The 20,558-nt window shown below is 35.5% G+C and overlaps 3 protein-coding genes and 1 pseudogene across 7 annotated transcripts; 1 reads left to right on the top strand and 3 right to left on the bottom strand.

The window, feature by feature from the left end:
* Positions 1–554: 554 nt before the first annotated feature.
* On the top strand, positions 555–5,736 carry LOC105125210 (tropomyosin-like). Of its 3 annotated transcripts, none has more exons than XM_011025561.1 (6): positions 555–761; positions 1,362–1,611; positions 1,807–1,914; positions 4,181–4,642; positions 4,743–4,844; positions 5,276–5,736. In XM_011025561.1, the coding sequence occupies exons 2-6, from the start codon at positions 1,420–1,422 to the stop codon at positions 5,444–5,446; spliced, it is 1,035 nt and encodes a 344-aa protein (XP_011023863.1). In that variant the 5' UTR covers positions 555–761; positions 1,362–1,419; the 3' UTR covers positions 5,447–5,736. The 3 variants fall into 3 exon arrangements, with proteins under 3 accessions (XP_011023863.1, XP_011023862.1, XP_011023861.1); XM_011025560.1 differs by having other exon boundaries at positions 1,241–1,611; XM_011025559.1 differs by lacking the exon at positions 555–761 and having other exon boundaries at positions 768–1,611.
* A 426-nt stretch (positions 5,737–6,162) lies between these two features.
* Positions 6,163–9,368, bottom strand: LOC105125209 (flocculation protein FLO11-like). Of its 3 annotated transcripts, none has more exons than XR_842196.1 (5): positions 9,057–9,368; positions 7,336–8,808; positions 7,132–7,249; positions 6,664–7,050; positions 6,163–6,416 (listed from the first exon to the last, which is right to left on the bottom strand). XR_842196.1 is itself a non-coding variant. In XM_011025558.1 (4 exons), exons 1-4 carry the CDS (start codon positions 9,121–9,123, stop codon positions 6,882–6,884), a joined length of 1,827 nt encoding a protein of 608 aa, XP_011023860.1. In that variant the 5' UTR covers positions 9,124–9,368; the 3' UTR covers positions 6,498–6,881. The 3 variants fall into 3 exon arrangements, 1 of the variants encoding a protein (XP_011023860.1); XR_842195.1 differs by having other exon boundaries at positions 6,408–6,495; XM_011025558.1 differs by lacking the exon at positions 6,163–6,416 and having other exon boundaries at positions 6,498–7,050.
* Positions 9,369–12,935: 3,567 nt separating this feature from the next.
* LOC105125257 (serine/threonine-protein kinase haspin-like) lies at positions 12,936–19,033 on the bottom strand (annotated as a pseudogene).
* On the bottom strand, positions 16,266–17,650 carry LOC105125208 (uncharacterized). The gene has a single exon (XM_011025557.1). It carries the CDS (start codon positions 17,394–17,396, stop codon positions 16,518–16,520), a length of 879 nt encoding a protein of 292 aa, XP_011023859.1. The 5' UTR covers positions 17,397–17,650; the 3' UTR covers positions 16,266–16,517.
* Positions 19,034–20,558: the final 1,525 nt, after the last annotated feature.

Genomic DNA, 20,558 nt, shown 5'->3' with positions numbered 1-20,558 from the left:
TTACCCACAAAATATATTTAAATATTTTTTTTTAATTATAATTTTTGTGTAAAAGGGCTAATTGATTCCACAATATTATTCATCCGGCCAATCATATGAAAAATACAATACAAGAGCAATGACTATTTTCTTTGTGCTTGTAAATATCGATAGTGAGTAAATATATCGTTTTAGAAACAAGACAAGGTAAAATTGTAGTATTTCACTGATTTTTATTTAAAAACTGTTACCTTTGCATGAACTTTTAATTTACGGTTATAATTGTCAAAACATAATAGAGGAATAAGGCCGATCCATAAAAATCGTACGGTCAAAACACACCCACGTGTCACAACACAACAGTTTACCTAAAACATTTGGATTTGCCGCGCTCAAAGTCAAACGAGGGAATCAAAAGTAAAAATGGAAAACACCTGTTTTTAGCTTCGGCTTTTGTCATTTCACCAAACCCAAGGTTCGGTTTCACTCCGAACTTAAACTCTATGTCAGTATCTCTCTCTAGGTTGTCCCTGATTCAGACTTGTCTTTTTATAAAACAACACTAATAAAAAAACACCTTTGATTTGATTGGATTTGTTTTCTCACTTGCACTAATTGACAATTAAATTAAAACCCTAAATTCATGCTCTCCGTCAGATTTTACCTAACTCTCAATCACCATCGTTGGATCATCCATACATGGCAATTACAAAACCTTCAGCTTGCCGAAAAAAACATTCCATGTCGTTTCTCTCCTATCCTCTCTCTCTCCTTTTCTGCTGGTGGGTTTTCTTTCTTTCTTCTTGTTTTGTTAAGCAGACATGTTTTCTGTGATCTCTATCTTGTGTCCTGTGGATAAAGATACGTTTTTTTTTTAAGGAAAGTTCATTTCTTTGCAGAGACCCTTTCGAGTCTTGACTTGGTTGTGTGTTGCGTTCTAGGTTACTTGAATCCAGCTTAAAGTATGGATTTTTTTGTGTTTTAAGCAGTCCGACCTTAGATGATTCCTTATTTCTCTCTCTCTACGTTTATTTATTAGTTGAAAGCGACACACCCTTTACGTGCCCCTCTCTCTCTCCATTATAAATTTGGTCGAGATATTATGCATTATTTTGTGCCATAAAAAATAAAATAATAAATTTCAATTTTTATTTATTTTTCTTGGACTAGATTAAGGCAAAGTATTTGAAATTGAATACGGTGTTTATTTATGAATTTGAACTCATGGGGTACCCTTCAAATTAAATGTTTTCACATGCAGACACCGAAGGCCATATCTTTCGCTGCAAGCACTGCATAGACCAAATCATAAATCTTTGATTTTGTTTTCCTCTTTAGAAAGCAAGTTTTGAGTCGGTGTATGCATGTGTTATCTGTATCAGATCTTTGAGCAAAGATTCAGTGTAGTTGCTGGTTGATCAAAATCTCCATTAAGTACTGATGTCAGTTTTGGAGAAACCATCATCAATATCTTCTTCTGGAAGAGAGACTGATCCTTTATTGAAGGATTTAAATGAGAAGAAGCAAGGTTTTAGGAAAAATGTTGTTTCTTTAGCTGCCGAGTTAAAGGAAGCACGTAAACGCCTTGCATCTCAAGAGCAATCATTCGCTAAAGAAACAGTAACTAGACAGGTAAATGATTTCTGGTTGTGGTTTCTTTTTGTATGTTTTTTTGAGTTCTTCAGATTTAATCATTGCTTTCTTTCTTTTTGTGGTCCTTTTGATTGTGGGGTCATTAGGGGTTATGTTTATTTTTTGGAGTCAAGTAATCAGTGGTGTGTTTTTAACAGGAAGCAGTGCTTTTGTGTGTGTTTTGATTTTTAACAGGAAGCAGAAAATAAGGCTAAAACCATGGAAGTGGAGATTAGCAGGTTGCAGGAGCGATTGGAGGAGAAAAATGGCCAGCTTCAGGTGACAGCTTCTACCGCTGAGAAGGTTCCACTCAATATCCCAGCTTTGACTTTAACTTTTAGTTTCCTTTGATCTGATATTCAAACATGAGTACTTATCATATTGGAGTTATTTGCATCACGAAGTAAGTTGAGCTGGGCTGTGAGGGTGTTTTTTTCTGTGCATCTTAGCATACAATCCACATATCTGATCCTCATCCTTTTGGATGGCTATTGACCTTTTGGCCCTTTCTATTTGTTTTCCTGGGTGGAGCCTTAATGGGGAAAGGTCACCGTAATGTTTCAATTTTTTTTTGTTATCGTTGTCCCCCATTGTAATCTATTAGCTTGAATGCTTTAAGATAAGTTTTTGTTATGCTGTTGCCGGCGACCCAACTTCTTAGGTTTTTATTTTGCAAAATTATGGATTGTATTAGAAAGTTGGTCAAAACAGATTCCAGCAATTTCTTTAGGATATTCTTAAGACAAAATGCTTTGTTTAGATGGTGTTCAATTTTTTTTTTAGTTTAGCTACCACTTTCATTAGGCTGTGTATTGATTGCTGTGATTCTTGATGGGGCTGCATTAATTGAAACTTTAATTGACTATGTAGTTTAAGGAAATCATGTAGATTTCCTATTTGATTCTTGAAGATTAGTTGAACAACAAACGAAATATCTCATTTGCAAATTTGAAAGTGATGGTCACTCTTGGAATCATTTAATTATCACAAGATCCATGCTATGTCGCACTTATCTCTGCCCCAATTATTTTGGTGATCTATTCCAAATAAATCCCAATTGAATGACTTTGTAAAATGTTGATGACTTCATACGAAATAATATTGGGAATTGGGATCCTCTGCGCATCAGCACCATTGCAGTAAAACTTGGTGAGATGAGTGATGAGATGTCAGTACAAACCAATTAAGCCTGGGCTAGTTTATCTCTCTTTATGTCATGCCCCTTCCCAACACAGCAAAAGGAAAAGGTAGGAGGAGATCACCTTTTGTGTGTATGTAGGTCGCCTGTTTATTTGTGTTTGTCTATATGTCTTTGATACATGTCTATTCCAATCATGGATAGAAAGCAATTGAGGCATTTAAGGCTACCATATATGTCTAGTAAGCTTGTCACATAAAAAGAAAGCCATATAGGTTGCACTTGTTGCCATCACCATCATGTTGGAAGATAGCATCAAATTTAACTACCAAACCATTGTATACGTCCCTTTATGTAGCCAAGGATACTGTAATTGCCTCTTTACTTTTGACATATCATAAGAGCACGCGAGACACTTTGTAATAGGAGTTTCATTGAGTTTTGTGTTAGTAACTTCTCCAGAGTGTAGCATGCTACTAAAGGAAAAGATGGAGGTCGAGGATAGAGGACTGACATTAGTAAATCTAGGGTAACACGATGATGTGAGATGCTATCTGTGGGGAATTGTACAAAAGTAAACCTCTTTAGATTTTGTGCATAGATTTATGCAATTAGATAAGAGTACAGCAGCTTATTATTGTTTCATTTAGAGCATATCATTCTTTAGAACCTTCAGCTTTAATTGAAGACTTGTTGTAGACAGTAGGAGTTTCTGGATCTGATATAATCTTTAAGCACCCATCATTTTGTAACAAGTCAATCTTTAAGCAACCATTATTACTCTCTTTGAAGGGATTACCTTGCAGGCATTTATGTACTGGTGGTCACCTCCTTGCACATCACATTATGTCATCGCTTTTCAGAAAACATATACGCACGAAACAGTTTATATTGACTGAATGATCATTGAGGAATTGGAATAATTAAAGAGAAAAAATCTGTGCTTCTAGCTCAAGACAACCTTTTGAATATTCCAACATGGTGTTGCATTATAGTTTTCATGTATCGAAGAATTAACATACCTGTCACCTCTTGATATTGGGATGAGTTTTAAAAGACATTTAGGGGGTGTTTGAGAGTGGTAGTGGTTGTTTTTTTAATTTTTTTTTTGTTCGGAAATACATCAAAATGATGTTTTTTTATTTTTGAAAAATTATTTTTGATATCAGCGTATCAAAACAATCTTAAAACATAGAAAAAATATTAATTTTAAGCAAAAAAAAACCTGAATTTTCAAGAAATACTGTTTGGAATGCAGTTCTAAATGGCACCTTAATGGAGATTGCTCATTGGTAGTTGTGTTACTGTATGATTTGCAATAAAAGCATCTCTGGATTATGAACCCTTTCCATTTGTATAGTTCATCATCTGCAAGCTTCTTGCTTATTAAAACTTCAGTAATTCTGATCTTATTCTTTTAATTGGCCACAGTACCTCACAGAGTTGGATGGTCTCAGACCACAACTTGCAGCCACTCAAGCTACGGCAGATGCGAGTGCTGCCTTAGCTCAGTCAGTGCAGCTTCAATGTTTAGCACTGATAAAAGAATTAGATGCAAAGAACAGCTCGTTAAAAGAGCATGAAGAGCGTGTAAGCAGGCTAGGAGAGCAATTAGATAATTTGCAGAAGGATCTTCAAGCAAGGGAATCTTCCCAAAGGCAACTGAAAGATGAAGTTATGAGAATTGAGCATGATATCATGCGAGCTGTTTCCCAGGCAGGAGACAATAAAGATTGTGAACTCAGGAAATTATTAGATGAAGTTTCTCCTAAAAACTGTGACAAGATGAACAAATTTTTAGTTGTTAAGGATGAAGAAATAGCCAAACTGAAAGATGAAATAAGAGTCATGTCTGCTCACTGGAAGCTTAAAACCAAGGAATTAGAATCACAGGTGCATCCATCTTTAGCTGTATCTATAATCTCTCTAATTCTATTGTCATTTAAGGTCCACGGACCTGGTGATTTATGAGATTCAACCTGCTTGTTGGCAGTTAGAGAAACATCGACGAGCTGATCAGGAATTGAAGAAGAGGGTGTTGAAGTTGGAATTCTGTCTTCAGGAAGCTCGCGCTCAGACTCGAAGGCTTCAGAGGGTAATTTTTGTCTTACCTCTTTTGCCTGGAACTGGATGGTTGCATCGACTGCTGTGAATAAGACTTCCTCATGTGTTGTTGGCTTTATCTTATCATTTTGCATATCAGAAGAGCACCATACTTGAAAATGTCCAGATGCTGTGCAGTATTTAGCTTTCTCATCAACTAAGTGAACCACATCAATGCATACTTGCTGTGTGCAAGTAGCTGCATTTTGACACGGGCTCATTTAGGTTCAAATTAATTGAACGTTCCACAGCATCAAAGTCTTTTGAGTGGTTATTGTTGTGCTCTTCTGTTGATTTTAGAAGAGTCCTTTTTTCTCTGTAGTTTTTGGTGGTCATGTTCTTTCAATATGCTCAAGTTATTTCCACTGCTAGATTGCACTTTCATGTACTATTATTTAATTGTGTTTATATTCATCTTAACAGATGGGAGAGCGAAGGGACAAAGCTCTGAAAGAACTCCGAGATCAGATAGCAGCCAAACAGCAGGCTGTATCTGAGGGAAACAATGAAAAGCAAAATTTCTGGGAGACATCTAACTTCAAGATTGTAGTTTCTTTGTCTATGTTGATCTTGGTTGTGTTCTCAAAGCGATGAAATAGTAGGTTAGATTGTTGTAAATGTCTTGTTATCATAGGTTTTGGGGAGCTTCAGAAGCCATTTTAGCTTGTAGAGATAGCCTAGGGTGGAGTACCTTTACCTTGTGCAGTGTAGTCAGAGGTGCGTTTTTTTTGTTCCCGTTAGAACTAGAGTCCTCTAGTTATGCTGTACGTTTTAAATCTATGTACAGCCGTTTGGCTTCCTTATTTGAACCCATGACTTAAAGATTAGCTCTTTTGTGCTGTTGATTTTGCCAGCTGGATGGCATGATAATGAGCCTTGTGCAAGCTATGCTATCATTTTTTCTTGCATTAAAATTTAGGTATATATGGTTGCAGTCAAACATGGACATTATTAATATTGTGGGGACAGGAGAGATCATGCTACCAACAGAATATGTCATCTGATTTTCAACTATAAGCTAGGCTAGCTAGATGATGCTGTGTCCTGATTTAAGTCAAGCGTTTGGTGCATATTTTAAACAAAATGATTTGAGAATATAAATTGGCATCTGATGCATTAGAACATCAAGTCCTCGTTAATCCTATTAGCCGTTAGGAGATGCTTTTCATCACCTAGCATGATTCAGGCTCTGGCGGGGTGGGCCTTCGTTGTTTTTCCCAGGAAATATGGGATGCACTTTTTGAATAATTTGTGTGCTGAATTAGCATTTTTCCTATCTGGAATGGAAATTGAACGATTAGAGCATCTTGACAAATATGTTTTAACTGGTGTAAATTTGGTTTTTGCCAAAGAAGTCACAGGGCGATTTTGACAGTCGGGAAAATCTTGTATCCATCATATGCGAAAATAATTCACCTTGAACAAATCATTTTGCATGCAAAGACCATGTCTCTAGCTTGCTAGTTTGGTTTTAAACAGGTTGATCATATGGATTTGAAGCTTGGACGCTAACACGGGAAGCAGATCCACTTACCATCTGAACTGAGCTCCATAGGTTCTTACCCTTCAAATGTAAGAGCTAAACTTTAGGTTTATCCTCATAAATCATCCACCTAAGAAACATCTTGTATCCCTGCTCTTACCTAATAATTTAACTAGATTAATCAGAAACTCTATACTACAAATTCTGCAACTTTGTGAAAATGCACAGGAACAAAATTGCCATCGTACATCTAGTACTACCCAGCCTCATTAAATTTCACTACTTTCAGCCTAATACTAAACATGTAAACATAGAAGTTGATTTGTACCTTCGGCAGTAAAGTCTTTACATTCTGCGCAACTTCCGGCCAGCCAGAAAATGTTATCAGGATGTTGGTGTTGTAAACCATTCTTTTGGAACTTCCCTCTAGTTTCCTTTTCTATTAAAGATGGTTCTGTACAGAACTTGGAAACTGCTGCAGTTCTGATCTTCTGCTGAAAGCATGAGCTTCCAATCCATTTGGTGTACATAAAGAAATTCTTTGTTCTACATGTCTAGAATGATTGTTCTGGCAACAAATGATGTTACGAAAATGGAACAACCAATAAATGGCTGCAAATTAGCTGACATTGATGCTGGAGGGTTAAGAACGGGAGGAGTATCGAACCCAAAACTTGAGGCAGGGTTGGTTGATGAGTTCAAAACTGATGGAGTGCTGCGGAAATCAGAGTGTTAGTTTTTGAGTTATTGAATTTGTACTCAAGAGTTCCTAACTCACGGATGATAAAGAAATTACCCTGACACGCCGACAACCGGTGATGTTGTTGCTGGATTTGCAGATGAAGTTGTTGGCGCTGGCAATGATGGAGTGCCTGATGAAGATGATGATGTTGGATAAATGCAGGAACCAGTGCCTGTTTCAATGTTATGCGAGTCTGTGAATATTCGAAACATTAATTTTTAAGAACAATCCCAAATCTGAGTCAATCAGATTTCTTACTTGGATTCACATTAACTATAGTGGCTGTTCCTCCAAAATCACAGCTGGTTGCCGCAGGATTTTTCTGATAATAGCTGTTGAATGCAAATGAAGCGTGGTTTTGAAGAGAGTTTGGATTGTAACAATTCCCTCCTTGCTGGATCTGTGAACAATCTGCACTTCCCATTCCACACGCATAATCCAATGCTGATTGAAGTGCTGTCTCCGTCACTCCAGACCTGGCCACACACCAGCTCTGTCCTGGTATTGCTGGAGCATTTGTCGTTGCAGGAGGCGCCACAGGATTTGTGACTGGTGCTGTGACCGGAACATTGCCTGTTGGGGTTGGATAGGTTGTCACAGGATTAGTCACTGGTTGTGCACCTGGAACTGTAATAGGTGCTGGTGTTGTGACTGGATTGCTAATTGGTACTGGTGGATTGACAGAAGGATTTGCAGGGGGGGAATCGACAGGTGTGGTGTAGGGGAAAGGTAATGGAGTGGATACAGGATTGGTCGGTGTTACAGTTACTGGATTGGCAGGATTGGTAGCAGGGACAGTGACTATTGTTGGTGCTGGAGTATCTGGCGGGAGAGTCCCTGGTGGTGTTGATCCGGGATTTGTCGGAAAAACTGTAGGTGTATTGATTATATCATCATGTAAAGTAGTTCTGAAGTTTGTCAAGAGCTCTCTCCGAGATGAGGGAAAGATTTGTTCATGTTCCCTCGTCAGCTCCTTTTCCATGAAATCTTCTACCGAAGATACTTCTGCATACAATTCAGCTACCTGACCTGTGATCTTACTGTTCTCTAAAGATTTTGAAACCTTCTCAGCAAACTCAGCTACTTCTTTTGCACCAGGAACAACAAGGCTCCTGATTGTCATAGCTATCGGAACATCATAGGGAGAAAGCAGAGAAGTGGCAGCTGTGACTTTTTGGATCATTGATTGAATAAAAAGATCTTTCATCCCCAGTTCTACATCCACATCAAGACTGGTCTCCACAGTGACAAAAGACTTGGTCCTCTTGATAGATCCCAAAATCCCATGGAGGTCATTTTCTTGTGATCTATCCAAATTTTCTAAGAATGACAACGAAAATGCTACCGAGACCTTAACCTCACTGTCAACATGAAACCTATTCAGGACTGAATGGATTGATTTCAAAGAGTATAAAAGCTTTGGCAAGTCATTGTTGACGCTTACAATGATGCTTTTGATGTTCACATGGGGTAGAAAGGTCACTAATAGGGTCTTAAACCAGGAGATAGCAGATGGTTTAGAATTTATCAAATTCTCAACCAAGCTATCATCTAAATAAAGATCAACAGACACATTAAAGTTGGAAAGTGCACTCAAAACCCTGTTATCTGAAGCAAAAACTCTTAAATGACTTGCAAAGACCTTGTTTAGCTCAAGAAATGATACTGTTCTGCTAAGTGAAGAAGCTGCGGTGATTCCTCTGGCATTGTAGTAGAAACCCACTAGAGTTCCTGTAACAAAATACAAGAAATGATCTAGTTCAACAAAGATTCAAACTTCAAAAAGTTTGAGCTCATCCATGAATTCAAGCAGCCAGTACTTCTTAATAACATTGAACATGTGAGAAAAAAAAATAGAATAGAAAAGAAAAACTATACAGCTTTACACAAGTGGGGTAGGGGTAGGCTAAACTCTAACTCTTCTTTGCACTGAATTTTAAGTAGAAAAAAAGTGTGAACAAGAAATAAAAGATACTTACCAGAAGAGCTAATAGTGAGAAGAGACAAGAAGAATAAGAAGAGGCACTTTGATGCTGCTCCGGCCATTATAATGAGAGGTGTTTTCTGGGTTGCTGGAGGAGAACCCTATGGATTTTTAAAGAGATTCATACAATGGAAGTGCTGTTTAAAAGAGAATGCTCATAGAATATTGAGAGAGATATAGAAGGGGAAAAGGCGTTGCAGATAAAAGGTTAGGAGAGAAAAGGAGAAAGTTATAAAGGAAGGAAGGTGTTACTTTGGCATGAAGGATGGGGCTGGAAAATGTGCTGTTTCCCAACAGTAGAGAGAATCAAGTGATCAACGACTGCTTTTATAGCTTCTTTTTTTTATCTTTCCCAAAAACACAATTGGGCTCAAAACAGAAAGCATCTTCCTCCACACACCAAGACAAATTCCATGAGATATGCCCGCCCACATGCATGTTACACAGTACAAATATAATAAGCAAAGATGGCATGCCTTTGTCTGCTTGTCCCAAAAGGGTTTCACAATACAAGGATGGCAAGACATGCCCTGTTATGTTTCCCCTCATAAATGCTCCGCTACTGTTTTCAGTTACCACAGTAAAATGTTTTTCATTTTTCTTGAATCCATCGTTATGGCACTGTCCGACAAGAACTCATGCCATTGTTTTCTTCTGACAGTTCTTAACTAGCTTAAATTTTCTTTACTATATGTGCGAAGATTCTTCTGCAGAACCTGGGCAGACAGCTAAAATATTTAAATATTAACACCTTATGAGAAAATGGATTTTTTTAAATTAACACAATAAATTAAAAATTTAGATAGAATAACGAAAAGATTCGATGAAATAATATATTTTTATCTTGTTGCGTGTTTCTGAAATGTGCCTAGATATCGCTATTTCTAAGCAAGCGTGAAGAAATAGTTGTTGTGCTTCATAATATCAGTATTTAAACATATTGTGTTTTTGAAGCACAATAAGTGCTAATTGCTTGGATATAAATGTATAATTGATGGACCGTTCAACACAAAACTATAATTATATGATTCTTTTAAAAATGTTTTATGAGTAAAAATATAAATCTTTGTTTAACTTGTAAATTAAAAATTAAAATTTAATTAAAATTTAAGTTTTTATAAGTAAATCTAAGTAATTAAGTTTTAGTTTGCCATAACTAAATAAAGATATATTCTAGATAGATGTAAATGACATAATAAATATATTTATAAACTAATATAATAAGTTTAGACCTAGAAAAAAATTTAATCGAACCAGATAAGAATAATGGTTCATAACTTTTGATTCAATTGTTAAATTATATTTATATTTTTATATGAATTTTTAAGATAATTTATTTTATAGTAGTTATGAAATCACTACTTTGACCATAATATTTTTAGATTTTAAAAATTTCAATACTAGTTTTAGCAATTTTATAATTTTTATTTGATCAACTAATTATTCTTAAATTTAAATAAATATTACAGTTATAAATAGTGATATCAATTAATTTTTTTTATAATTTCTGACTGTAATATATAATAGATATATAAGCATGACATCACAAAAAAAAAAAATTGCTATTTCACCATGATTTTTTGCCAATCATTTGCATTTTGCATGCTAATTGATAAATTTATCCAGCAAAAATGCGTGTAGTTTTTCGAAACATAATAAAAGAATCAAGAATCACGAAGGGGGCTAAAAAAATGCCTGAAAGTTTAGTGGAGGCTATAATAAAAAAGGAGAATGTACTGCAGCCCTAGGCATCCATCACCCTACCTTAGCAAAACCTTGAGGACTTGAGATTGATTGGACTGTGTAAAAGGAGGATATCTAAGTCAGATCTGCTGAGCTCAACAAATCCCACTAATTGTTTTTATTTATTGAAGGCCAAAAGAGGCTTTGGATTAGGCCTCAAACCTCAACCATGTTTTTTCGGCAGTTTCTTCCAGGACAAGATTTCAGTTTTTATTTTTCCAAGCCCACCATATTCTGAGCAGACAAAACATCCTGTAAAGGAACAAATTAGCATTCATTCACATAAGCTGCCTTCACTTATGATTCATCTATGTAATAAAACGCCAAGTAGAAGCATTGTCGGGTCAATTGCATCCATCGTCCCTCTACTATGGGAGTTCAAGTAATCACCCCCTACTGCATTCTTTTCACAATCAAGGCACTCGATTTACAATACTTATGATTTTTCTATGATGAAATAACACGTGTCCTCTTAAAATAAGAAAAATAAAATAAAATTCTTCAAGTTTTCTCATTTTTGTACCCATTTATCATTAAAGCCATCATAGGATGAGGGTCCTGATTGTAAAGAGAACATTCTATAGAATGATCTTATTAATCAAATTAGTAGTAAAGGGATCCAGTTGATCAAAGACATAAGTAGAGGGACTACATGGTGTAATTAGCCTGATGATTGTCAGTAGAAAGTAGAAAACTAATGGCTTTACACAGTGACATAGATACGTTAGCGGTGCCTTAACCTTTGTAACAACATTATTAGTGCCACTTTCTATGGGATATGTAAGATATTCCATTGGGTAGGGACACCCCATGTGGAATAACGCAATGTGCTTCTCTCCTTCCTAGTTTTGATGATTTCAAAAGCACCTTGGCTGACTAGGCAACACCTCATGGCCGAAAGCAAGCACAGTAGAGAGAGCGAGAAAGAGGGTAGCCATAGCTATTGGTGGTGATAAGGTTGACAGAAAACAGGAATCCATGCATGAACCCTGATAAAAAGAAAAGGAAGAAAGAAGAAAAGGAGAAGATAAACTAAGCCCGAACAGAGATATTGGTACTTTAATATCTGATATATTGCCCTTTTCTAATTTAGCTTTGCCCTTTACTTTCTGAATGAAGGATAAAATCAGTGTCATATCAAATTCCTTCATCAAAGCATTAGAGACCTGGGATGTGCTAAGCATAATCTGCCTATAACTGATACTCACATTTCGAGTCATTAGCTACTATAGAATCAGAGATTTGAAGAAAAAAGACGCTAATTAATGGCGTTCATCAAATTGTGTGTGTCCACACCTTTTGGAACATACCATGCTGGTTTCTGGTTAAGAGGATAGAAAGTGGTGTATCTCATCTTTGAATTCTTTCCATACTCTTCCAAGTGTTGTTTTTGGGCAGCCAGTGGGCATAGTTTTGCTTGATAAAGGAAAGGGAAAGGGAAAGAAAGATTAAAAAGTTAATGGAAGCTAAAGTAACTTTTGTTAGAGCGACAATCTTGAGTGACATCATTTGCTGCATTGTGCTTTTGGGTGTGCACTGTAAAATGATTCAAAAACAGCAAGTTGCAGGTAGTTCATGAAAATATAACGCACGAGAGAGACCACCGCCCTTTAGTTTATTGTTGGAGTTACCTACAAATCCAGAGAGTGTCCCTTGCTATTTTCTGCATTATTGGTTATAGATTTTGCTCAAAAGATGTCAAGTATTACTTGCACTTGGCTATCAGCGAGGACATTTGTAATTCCCATCATCAAGGATTTCCATTTCATAACATGTGGTAGCCAATTCTGAAGGATTAAGAATGAAAAAGAACAAGCCAAAACTAGTAGGATGATTAACCATCTATTCTGTAACACTAATCTATGTTTTGTCAGCTAGAATGTAACATTTGCATTCACTGAAAGCAAAAGAAGTAGAAACGCTCCACTAAAATATACCTACAGAGGTGCACAGATGAATCCCATCAATTCTTTGAGGAAGAACAGAGTCAAGTGATTCAGCATTCAAACTATATTGCAAAGTGACCAAAAAGACAGTATAAAACATTGGGCAGCCTTACATGCCATCCACAGCCAGATAAAGATCAGATCAACTTCGTGAACTTCAAATCAATGACATAAACTCTCTTTTACTAAAGATTATCACAAACTTTTGTCAGTCATATCCTCCAACCATCACAAGATGCTAGTTGAGTCATAACTAGCATCTATGTTATAATTTACAAAATTTTTTGATTGCATATGCCTTCTCACGGCTCATTTTATTTACAAAACAAGCAAGTTGCTGAAGAAGGGATCCAAAGTAATAGCTTCCTTAGCTGAATTATACTTGCTGAGACGCTTTTTCAATGAGTGCAAATCTCCCTCATTTTTTGAAGAGCGATCCTGGTATCACATTAACACTAAGTTAAGCACATAAAAATCTAACAATTACAGTTAAAATGGTTGTACAAGATTAGGATGCAGCAAAAACCTCCGTTTCTTTTTCATGGAACATCTTAGCTTTCAATACATGAAAAGTTTTTAGGAGCTATGACTATGCTACACACTGCTAGGAGGTGCTTTTATGTAAAGCAACAAAACGTGGAAAATTTGATAAATAAAAAAGATTACCTCATTTCATAGTCTGTAGAAAAGAGAGACTTACAAAAGATTTCTTCAGGAGCAATATGTCCACCAAGTATATCAACCACAATACATTTGTCCTGGGAAAGCTGTAGAAAATGAGACAAAACAGTCATACCATCTTTCCAATAACCAAACACGAAGTTTTGATAAGCTAGAAGAAAAGCCCCTGAGCAAGTAAGAGAGAAAAAAGTAAGAACAACATTTTTTGTCTTCCCTAGTGCTTGAAACCAAGACACCCTGATACAACAGGATAAACTGCTGTGAAAATGACTCGAATGCATTTCTCCAAAATGTGACTTAGGGTTCTAGAAGAACATATGATTGCTTGTGATACAGCACAGGCAACCACATATGCAACATATCAGGAAAATATTTGTGCTGCACTGGAGTACATTTTGCAAAAACAGGCTGTGCATATGTTCAGCTGAATTGGCATAGATTTTAACTGTTTCATATCTAATGCCTCATGAGCAAATGAAGTAGAGTAAAAACACCAGCATGCTCCTCTTATGCATTCAAGAAAGATGAAAAGCTATCAACAATATCACCTTCCTTCCCAGAAGTCTCCAGCTACTTCCTTCATCTTCCTGTAAGTTTCTGCTTGCACATGATGTTAGGAACCACTTAGCCAATATTCTGAAATAAACAGGACCTACAGCTTGTATTGTGGCTCTTGCCTGTCTATCTCCTTTCGGGCCCTTAAAGAGATGAGGCTCCGAGGTTAAGTCCTGGAAGAGTATATCTTGATCTGTGTAAACAAGTGTCTGTTAGCTTATCATGAATCAAGTATAATTCTAAACATTTATGTGAATAATATTAAGAAAAACTAAAGAAGTCACCTGTATTAATTCTGGACAGAGTAAAATCAATTACTGAGATCAATAATCCTGAAGTTCTGAAAATCGTTTTTCTTCCCCTCCAGGATAAACTGCACTGTAGTAGAGTCATTTCGACGCAAAAGAATGTTTCCCCTGCATCAAAAAAGTCCTAAATCAGCACTCATGCAAGAAAAACAATATTATTTATTTCCAGAACAACAAACCAGTGCAGGTCACGATGCTCAAATTCATATGCAGCTTCTGCGATAGCTAAGCCAGCTGTAACCTGCAGAGCACGATAGACACATTAAATCTTGAAGGTGGCAGCTCAGTGAAGAATTGACAAAAAATGCTTGAATAAAATGTGCATCATTACCTGTACCAATAAACTATGCACTTCATCAAAGTTTAAGAGCACAAAGCTTTCAAGGTCTTTCCCACCATGTTGTAGTACAAACACAACATAGCACTGCATAAATTAATTGAACATGGTAAAAAAACGTATAAACCTTATTCTGGAAACTTGCAGCATTGATGTCATACGGGGATTTTGCAACTTCAGCCAATTCAATGTAAATGTCTACATATAAAACATGCATGTACATCGTGCGTGCAGGAAGCGGATGTATTTTTGAAAGCAGTCAGTTATGTCTATAAAAGCTCAACTTTAAACCTGTTTCTCTGGAAACTCCTTAGGATGATCATTTTCAGAACCATGCCTTTCATCCCAGTATTCCCATGCTCTGACCAAGGCAGGGTCATAAGGACCTTCGCACACTCATAGACTAAGGATAAAAAAGAGATCATTAGATATCACGTACTGCAGAAAATCTAGGAAGTAAAGTATTAGGCTGCAACAGATATGTAAACTGACTTAAAGATGAGTTTTCATATTATTCATAAGTTAAGTCTACCCTCAGCAAATCCAAGTCTATCTAGCTTATAGCCATATGCTATTGCTCAGCTCAATTTGCAAAGCAAAGCCATTGAACAAACATAACACATTATGGTTTTCTTCAATTCCAGAATGTAAGCCTACTGACCACACTAAAAAGAAAGCAACCTATTGCAGGTTATTGTTTTGAAAAGATACTAAGCAGTTGCAGAAAAAATATAGCAGTACTTGGATCACATACTCTAGAATTTCGATGAATGTTGTGCAAGCGTGGTCCACGTCAGAATCATGTGATCTGATATTGTTGAGAGTTCGAGAAAGGATAACCTCCTCGAGCAATTCTTCTGATCTCTAGAACATGGAAAATCAAATGTTTCAGCAATATTAATCCACGAAGAAAGTGTCAATATGATAATCATGAGAACATTTCTGCCTATCATATGTTGACCATGAGTGACTTCACAGAAAAGTTATAAATGGAAATGTTGTTATTGTTTAATACCTTCTGTACTTCTCCATTTACCGGTAAATCCCCATCAATGGGTACTATTTTGCAGACAATATTACCAGCTTCAAATGCTTCTCCATAAGTGCCTTCACCCACCTTGACAATATTATCTGGTTCACTGCAAAAACAAGGTTTTTTTTGTTACCAGTTTCAAGGATGAAGGAGCTCAATTTAAATGACTCGGTGCTGCGTTGAGAAGAAAATAAGAATAAAAAATCCAAGAACAAAAACAACAGGTGTAACAACTGCAAAGATAAGGTATATGACTGAAGTCTGGCAGGTAAATTTGTGTGAATTACTGACTTCGATAATGCAGTTATTACACATCGATCAATCACTTAAATGATACGGACCACCTCCAATCAATGAGTATGCCATGATCAAGATAATTCCCTGACCCTAAAGCACAACGAGGCAACTCTAACACAATATGTGCTTTTCTCCTCTCAAAAGTCTTACTTTCATCTTTCAAAAGACACAGCCAACAATTTTTTATAAGTTTTTAAAGGGAAGATGTCTGAATACAATATTGTTGGTTCAGGGAACGCAAAATAGCTACAACACAAATTTCTACAGACCATACTGGAAGTTATTGATTCCAAGGTAGGCTTCTGTTTCATTTTTCAACAAATGAAACTAATGATGGAAGGAACTAAACACAGTTCAAATAAAATATGAACTGATCCATCATGATTTTTTATATGAACGGTTCATCTCAAAGTAAGAAAAATTGTTGTAAAAGTCAACCCCCGACCAAACAGCTGCAGACACCATCCAGATAAAATAATTGCTTCTTTGAAAAGAAATATTGTTCGGAAATGGGTTCAAATATAGAAAACTGAAAAGGTTTGCACGCATGCATTGTTCAATGACCTCTTGTGAGTAAAAACAATATGAATATATGTAAGAGCATCTTGTAGGGGAAAAGAGCAGCTGCTTGATGGGAAAAAGAACAACAATATTTAGAGAATACTTCCAGCAATGTCAATGGAACTGACTGTCCAGAGACTGCGAATAGCGCAGAAAATGGATCCCCGCAATCATGATCTGATAAAGTAGACGTTGAAGCTAAAGACAGTTTCTTAATTGCACCTTCAATGCCTTCACAACCCTCATCACACACCAACATAGAACTGCTCTTTTGTGAAAGAGAATTCCTTTCAAGTACATGTATACTTTGTAAATATGATTTAATTCTACTCTGGACAGAATGCATTTTCGAATTACTCTTCAAATCAGGATTTTCTGGAGTTATCAAATCCGCAATGTTCAATTCATGATCTGATAAAGTAGACGTTGAAGCTAAAGACAGTTTCTTAACTGCACCTTCAATGTCTTCACAACCCTCATCACACACCAAAATAGAACTTCTCTTTTGTGAAGGTGAATTCATTTTTAGTACATCTTTACTTGGTAAATACGATTTAATTCTACTCTGGACAGAATGCGGTTTCGAATTAGTCTTCAAAACAGGTTTTTCTGGAGTTATCAAATCCACAATGTTCATGTCATGATCTGATAAAGTAGACGTTGAAACTGAAGACAGTTTCTTAGCTGCTCCATCAATTTCTTCACAACCCTCATCAAGTGAATTCCTTTCAAATACATCTTTACCTGGTAAATACGATTTAATTCTACTCTGGACAGAATGCAGTTTCGAATTAGTCTTCAAAACATGTTTTTCTGGAGTTATCAAATCTACAATGTTCAAATCATCGCCACACATAGGTTCCAAGGGAGGCATGGTTGGAGTTCCTAATAACTTTGAAAGTGTACTAGAAGGCCCTTCTTCGCAAGAAAGCCAATTCTCTTATCTTGATGACAAATGTGGTATAGCAACCGCATCAGTTTCATTGTCTGTGGCCCATGTACTAGAGCTTTTCGGAGATGGGCTTTCTTCCAGCAACTCAAAAGCATCAACCTCTTCAAAGTATTGCTTTTCTTTCTAAAATTAGGGATGTTGTGCTGCTTTTCCCTTCAAACACCAGAAATCAAAGCACAAACTTTACAAGGAACCAGAACGGGAAGAAAAAAAAATTAGTGCTAGAAACTTGAAAGAGCAAATGCAGTCTAGAAGAAACCACAATGGTAATAACAAAACATAAGAGAACACGCAGGAAATAACAATGGAGATAACTTTTGGAACGGGAGGTTTTCCTTTTTTTTTCTAGCCTGTTTTTTGTTGAGGCTGATTGTCCACACAAGCAACAACAGCTATACCTATCCTCCCTGTAAGTGCAGCTGAAGTACGACATAAAATTATTAAAAAATAATATAAATTATATTTTAAAATTTTATTTAAAAATTTAAATTTTTAAGTTGAGATAATTTTTTTTAGTATAATATCAGAATTTTATAACCAAGTGATCACGAATTTGAATTTTACCATTTCTATTTATTTGATAAAAAATAAAACACAAGATAATATCGATTTGTGCAAGTTTCAAACTTTAAAAATTTTTATTTAAAAAAATGTATTAGAAAATAATATAAACCATATTTTAAATTTTATCTAAAAATTTAAATTTTTAAATTAAAATAGTTAATCAAATTTAAATTGAGATAGTTACTGAAAAAAACATGCTAATTAAGTTTGAGAAAAAAAGATTATAGCTTACATGACAGCATCTCGATTCTCAAACTCTGAAAATGTACTAGCAATGAATTTCCCTAGCATTACGTGAGTAACACACAGCACACAAGAAAGTGAAAAGGAAAGAGCATGTAGAACGAGGATACTTGCAAATAATAGAACAAATCAAAGCCTAATAATCCTACAGTTCTTAACTAGAATAGCACAAGTGATATCCTATGTGAGTGATGATAAATATCAAGAAACAACAACAACAAGAAAAAACTTCAACAACCCACCGATGCAAGACCAAAAAGAACCACAATCAACAAGAAAAAGCCATCATTTAGAGTTCACTGAAAAGAGGGAATTGAGTTGAATTAACATGGTAGAAAGTGAACGATTCCAACTGACACGTTTAGTGGCACGACCACCACCACCAAAACTCACTCTATTCTCCTCATTATCCTTCAACTCCAACTGTCTCCTGCAAAACCCAAAAACAAAAACACAAAAAGTTGCTTTGAGCCAGTGGCTGATCTCTTATTGGAATCTTTCCCTTACCGATGGTCCCTCCGTCTTGATTGACAGCTCACCTCCTTTTGTTTCCTGCACTGATCACTAGATAATGCCAGGGAGGTTTCAAAAAGGACACTAATCGCGTGCCCGGTTGACCGAGGCAGGGGTTGAACTCTTAATATCCATACTCATATCCGGTGCCCGTGGAATGCCCAACCTTCCGGGAATAACCAAAGAGGGGAGGGAAGGCTTTCGCTTTCAATGGATCTTCCCTGCCCCGCACCAGACATCTAAGAGTTTCAAGCAAGCCCGAGCCTCCGATCGAGAAACCCGTTTTGTGCTGTTTTGAATAAATAAGTAGGAAAATATAATAAAGTTTTTGGTGGTTTAAAGTGTGAATATAAATAAATGAGGGATAATATAGTAATTTAATAAAATTTGATAAATATAAATAAAAAGTAAAAAAAACAAAAAAATAATCTGAAATTTAAGAGAGAATCAGCAAGAGAGAAAAAAAAAAAAGAAGAATAAAAAATAAAAAAATTAGAAGCAAAATAAAAAGAAGTTGAAAGAAATAAGTTTAAAGGTAAGATTTTGTATAAATATATGTTAATTAAGCTTTAATTTTGATTTTGATAAATGTTAGGGTTTTGAAAATTTCTGTTTTGGGTTAATTTATGAATTAAGTTGAATGTTATGGGTTGATTGTTGTGAGTAATGAATTATTAAGTTGAATTTGAGAGATTGTAGATAAAAATGATGATTTTGAGTTATGTTTTTATTTGAATGGTGAATTTGTGTTAGAAATTAGGGGATAACAGTAGATAATCTGTGAAAATTCTAGGTTTGATGATGAAGATGATGAAAATTCAATTTGGTCCCTCAATTTTGGAAAATTACAGTTTAGTCCCCAAACTTTGGAAAATTTGCAGATTGGTCCCTGGAGCCTATTCCGAGATTCTGAACAGAATAAAAGATAAATTATGGGCATAATTCCTGTATAGTTATAAAATTTTAACACTTTCAATTTAGTCCTTCAATTTGACAAAAAATACCATTTTACCCTAAAAAATTTGATAAAATTCCAGAATGATCCATGGAGTATAATGAGATGATCTGGACAGAAATGAGGATTGATTATGGTCATAATTTCAGTATAGTCATGGATTTATGATAATTTTAGTTTGGTCCTCCAAATAGATAAAGTTACAATTTGACCCTTAAAAATATGATAAATTACAGATTAGTCTCTAGCTGTAATATTAGCTTTTGTAGATGGGTTTGATGAATAATTGAGGGTTAGTTAGTGAAGTATTATCAATTTTATTATTTGTTTTATTATGGATTAGATTTTGAGAAAATCGTTAATTTTTGGGTTTTTGAAATATAACTAGTTAGTTAAAAAATATATAGGGTTATGGAATACATCTTTAAATAATTATATTAAATAGGTTATATATTCTTTTGAGTCATTCTTGAATATGTCTCTTTTGTATTTAGATAATCTTGATATTCTACCAGCAAGACGTCAGTAGAATTTTCTTCGGTATCTGCTTTTGATTTTTGTTTGCTTTCGAGTCAGGTGAGTGGATAATTTTCCATATGCATGAGAAATATTATAAATATTTGATTTGTTAATATAAATTGGATCATGCTTCTTGATAATATATATGTTGATTATTATTCTTGTTATGATAAGCATGATTATTTGTTAAATTTGAATTCTTGATATGAACCAATATGCATTTTGAATTGACTTCTAAATTGATAGCTTCTCATTTGATTGATGCCATGAGTTGAGCCTTGAGATATTAA

This window comes from Populus euphratica, unplaced genomic scaffold, assembly GCF_000495115.2.
Source record: "Populus euphratica unplaced genomic scaffold, PopEup_1.0 scaffold28.1, whole genome shotgun sequence".
Taxonomy (NCBI): domain Eukaryota; kingdom Viridiplantae; phylum Streptophyta; class Magnoliopsida; order Malpighiales; family Salicaceae; genus Populus; species Populus euphratica.
Note: the sequence above shows the minus strand (reverse complement) of the source record. Positions and strands in the feature narration are given on the sequence as shown.